General features: G+C 46.8%; 3 protein-coding genes across 3 annotated transcripts; all 3 read right to left on the bottom strand.

Moving 5' to 3' along the window:
• LOC120456998 lies at positions 1–1,203 on the bottom strand. Its single transcript, XM_039644151.2, has one exon. The coding sequence runs from the start codon at positions 839–841 to the stop codon at positions 524–526; it is 318 nt and encodes a 105-aa protein (XP_039500085.1). The 5' UTR covers positions 842–1,203; the 3' UTR covers positions 1–523.
• Positions 1,204–1,301: 98 nt separating this feature from the next.
• On the bottom strand, positions 1,302–2,005 carry LOC120456996. The gene has a single exon (XM_039644149.1). It carries the CDS (start codon positions 1,950–1,952, stop codon positions 1,617–1,619), a length of 336 nt encoding a protein of 111 aa, XP_039500083.1. The 5' UTR covers positions 1,953–2,005; the 3' UTR covers positions 1,302–1,616.
• Positions 2,006–2,405: 400 nt separating this feature from the next.
• Positions 2,406–3,309, bottom strand: LOC120456997. The gene has a single exon (XM_039644150.2). The coding sequence runs from the start codon at positions 3,240–3,242 to the stop codon at positions 2,925–2,927; it is 318 nt and encodes a 105-aa protein (XP_039500084.1). The 5' UTR covers positions 3,243–3,309; the 3' UTR covers positions 2,406–2,924.
• Between the last annotated feature and the right edge of the window lie 430 nt (positions 3,310–3,739).

Below are 3,739 nucleotides of genomic sequence, written 5' to 3'. Positions count from 1 at the left end.
GTTTTAAGAATTTTTATTATTGTTTGAATTTTTGTGATTATGTGAATTGGCCGAAAATATTTGGCCTATCGATGTGTTCATTTTGTAGAGAGTTGGTGTGTTCTTCTTGTAGAGCAAGAAAGAGTTTTCCCAGTTTTGTTGGTTTGCTTGTCATCCTCGTCGTTGTATCGACTCTCTCTGTGTGTCGACTCTCTCGTTCCTCTTCGTGATTCTGTTCTGCGTCTAACTCTTCCTCTTGCTTGATTCCGCTACCGGACTGTCACCCTGTTCTTCTTCTTCCTCGTCATCGCTTTTAAAACTGCAGAGTCACGACGACAACGTCATCATCATGTTCTTCTTGTAGAGCAAGAGAGAGTTTTGTGTCGACTCTCTCGTTCCTCTTCGTGATTCTGTTCTGCGTCTAACTCTTCCTCTTGCTTGATTCCGCTACCGGACTGTCACCCTGTTCTTCTTCTTCCTCGTCATCGCTTTTGAAACTGCAGAGTCACGACGACAACGTCATCATCATCATCAGGCCACTCGATCATGCTCCTCCAGCGGGGCCAAAGTTGATGTTATTGGCCCTGAGGGAACGGAAGCTGGCACTCGAGACTAGAATAAGCTTCGATTTGAAGAATGATTGGTCAAGGATCTGTATGGCGGTCTGGGCGTCGCTCTCCCTTGCAAACTGGATAAACCCGTGGTTTCCGAGGACCAGCGAGCCAAGGATTTCGCCGAATGGTATGCAGAGCCTAGCTAGCTCGTGGCGGGTGCAAGTCGGTAGGTTTCGCACAAGGATCCTACTTCTCAGATGCGTCGGTCCACTGGAGAGCTTAATTCCCGAGATATTGTTAACAGGCATTCTGCGACTTATTGCTGCTTAGCTGCTGGCTGGTTGTCAAAAAAGGTTTCGCTTTGAAAGTGTTACCAGGTACAATGAGCGAACTACTTCTAGCGATGGATGGTTTCCAACTATCACAAGGCCTGGGAATAATTGGTGGCAACTCTAGCGTCTAGGTTTTCAGATGAAACATTTCCAAGAGAATTAGAAGCAAAACAGTCCAGTCCACAGAGATTGCCATCGCAAAGTATAGCTTTCGAATTGGTTTGAGTATTCTCCCAGAATCTGCTTCTTAAGCACCAATGCTCTAGATCCGGTTGAAGGTTCAAATCGCCTTAGATTGCCAATCCAATCCTCGCCAGCGCCATAGATCAGCAAAGATAGCAACTTTTCCGCGGAGCACAGAAGAGATATCCATCGCCCGCCATTTTTGAGGCCAGTGGCGAAGTTTTAATCAAAAAGGCCGACTTGAGGGCAAAGTTTTATGAATTTTTATTATTGTTTGAATTTTTGTGATTATGTGAATTGGCCGAAAATATTTGGCCTATCGATGTGTTCATTTTGTAGAGAGTTGGTGTGTTCTTCTTGTAGAGCAAGAAAGAGTTTTCCCAGTTTTGTTGGTTTGTTTGTCATCCTCGTCGTTGTCCTTGTGTGTCGACTCTCTCGTTCCTCTTCGTGATCCTGTCCTGCGTCTAAGTCTTCCTCTTGCGTGATTCTGCTACCGGACTGTCACCCTGTTCTTCTTCTTCCTCGTCATCGCTTTTGAAACTGCAGAGTCACGACGACAACGTCATCATCAGGCCACTCGATCATGCTCCTCCTTTTCAACGGGGCCAAAGGTGGTTTTACTGGCCCTAAGGGAACGGAAGCTGGCACTCGAGACTAGAATAAGCTTCGATTTGAAGATGGATTGGTCAAGGATCTGTATGGCGGTCTTGGCGTCGCTCTCCCTTGCAAACTGGATAAACCCGTGGTTTCCGAGGACCAGCGAGCCAAGGATTTCGCCGAATGGTATGCAGAGCCTAGCTAGCTCGTGGCGGGTGCAAGTCGGTAGGTTTCGCACAAGGATCCTACTTCTCAGATGCGTCGGTCCACTAGAGAGCTTAATTCCCGAGATATTGTTAACAGGCATTCTGCGACTTATTGCTGCTTAGCTGCTGGCTGGTTGTCAAAAAAGGTTTCGCTTTGAAAGTGTTACCAGGTACAATGAGCGAGAAACTTCTAGCGATGGATGGTTTCCAACTATCACAAGGCCTGGGAATAATTGGTGGCAACTCTAGCGTCTAGGGTTTCAGATGAAACATTTCCAAGAGAATTAGAAGCAAAACAGTCCAGTCCACAGAGATTGCCATCGCAAAGTATAGCTTTCAAATTGGTTTGAGTATTCTCCCAGAATCTGCTTCTTAAGCACCAATGCTCTAGATCCGGTTGAAGGTTCAAATCGCCTTAGATCGCCAATCCAATCCTCGCCAGCGATATAGATCAGCAAAGATAGCATCTGGTCCGCGGAGCACAGAAGAGAAATCCATCACCCGCCATTTTTGAGGCCAGTGGCGAAGTTTTAATCAAAAAGGCCGACTGGAGGGCAAAGTTTTAAGAATTTTTATTATTGTTTGAATTTTTGTGATTATGTGAATTGGCCGAAAATATTTGGCCTATCGATGTGTTCATTTTGTAGAGAGTTGGTGTGTTCTTCTTGTAGAGCAAGAAAGAGTTTTCCCAGTTTTGTTGGTTTGCTTGTCATCCTCGTCGTTGTCCTTGTGTGTCGACTCTCTCGTTCCTCTTCGTGATTCTGTTCTGCGTCTAACTCTTCCTCTTGCTTGATTCCGCTACCGGACTGTCACCCTGTTCTTCTTCTTCCTCGTCATCGCTTTTAAAACTGCAGAGTCACGACGACAACGTCATCATCATGTTCTTCTTGTAGAGCAAGAGAGAGTTTTGTGTCGACTCTCTCGTTCCTCTTCGTGATTCTGTTCTGCGTCTAACTCTTCCTCTTGCTTGATTCCGCTACCGGACTGTCACCCTGTTCTTCTTCTTCCTCGTCATCGCTTTTGAAACTGCAGAGTCACGACGACAACGTCATCATCATCATCAGGCCACTCGATCATGCTCCTCCAGCGGGGCCAAAGTTGATGTTATTGGCCCTGAGGGAACGGAAGCTGGCACTCGAGACTAGAATAAGCTTCGATTTGAAGAATGATTGGTCAAGGATCTGTATGGCGGTCTGGGCGTCGCTCTCCCTTGTAAACTGGATAAACCCGTGGTTTCCGAGGACCAGCGAGCCAAGGATTTCGCCGAATGGTATGCAGAGCCTAGCTAGCTCGTGGCGGGTGCAAGTCGGTAGGTTTCGCACAAGGATCCTACTTCTCAGATGCGTCGGTCCACTAGAGAGCTTAATTCCCGAGATATTGTTAACAGGCATTCTGCGACTTATTGTTGCTTAGCTGCTGGCTGGTTGTCAAAAAAGGTTTCGCTTTGAAAGTGTTACCAGGTACAATGAGCGAGAAACTTCTAGCGATGGATGGTTTCCAACTATCACAAGGCCTGGGAATAATTGGTGGCAACTCTAGCGTCTAGGGTTTCAGATGAAACATTTCCAAGAGCATTAGAAGCAAAACAGTCGAGCCCACAGAGATTGTCATCGCAAAGTATAGCTTTCGAATTGGTTTGAGTATGCTCGCAGAATCTGCTCCTCAAGCACCAGTGCTCTAGATCCGGTTGAAGGGTCAAATCGCCTTGGATTCATTTTTTAGAGGTAAATGGGTTCAGGGCACGAGCAGTGCAGCCATTAATAATTGTATACTTAACTGCATCTGACGGCGACAACGGGCCGAGGAGCGGGAGCCAAGTGCCCGCCGAGAGCCGTTTCAGCTTAAGCATTTCAGATCCAATCCGATTCGCCATCGCCATCGCCATCGC

This window comes from Drosophila santomea, chromosome X (genome assembly GCF_016746245.2).
Source record: "Drosophila santomea strain STO CAGO 1482 chromosome X, Prin_Dsan_1.1, whole genome shotgun sequence".
NCBI classification, from domain to species: Eukaryota; Metazoa; Arthropoda; class Insecta; order Diptera; family Drosophilidae; genus Drosophila; species Drosophila santomea.
This window is presented reverse-complemented; position numbering and strand designations above follow the sequence as displayed.

Bases quoted from the DNA above. Each gene is read 5' to 3' on its own strand.
- LOC120456998 (XM_039644151.2), bottom strand. From the start codon at position 841: ATGCCTGTTAACAATATCTCGGGAATTAAGCTCTCCAGTGGACCGACG.
- LOC120456996 (XM_039644149.1), bottom strand. From the start codon at position 1,952: ATGCCTGTTAACAATATCTCGGGAATTAAGCTCTCTAGTGGACCGACG.
- LOC120456997 (XM_039644150.2), bottom strand. From the start codon at position 3,242: ATGCCTGTTAACAATATCTCGGGAATTAAGCTCTCTAGTGGACCGACG.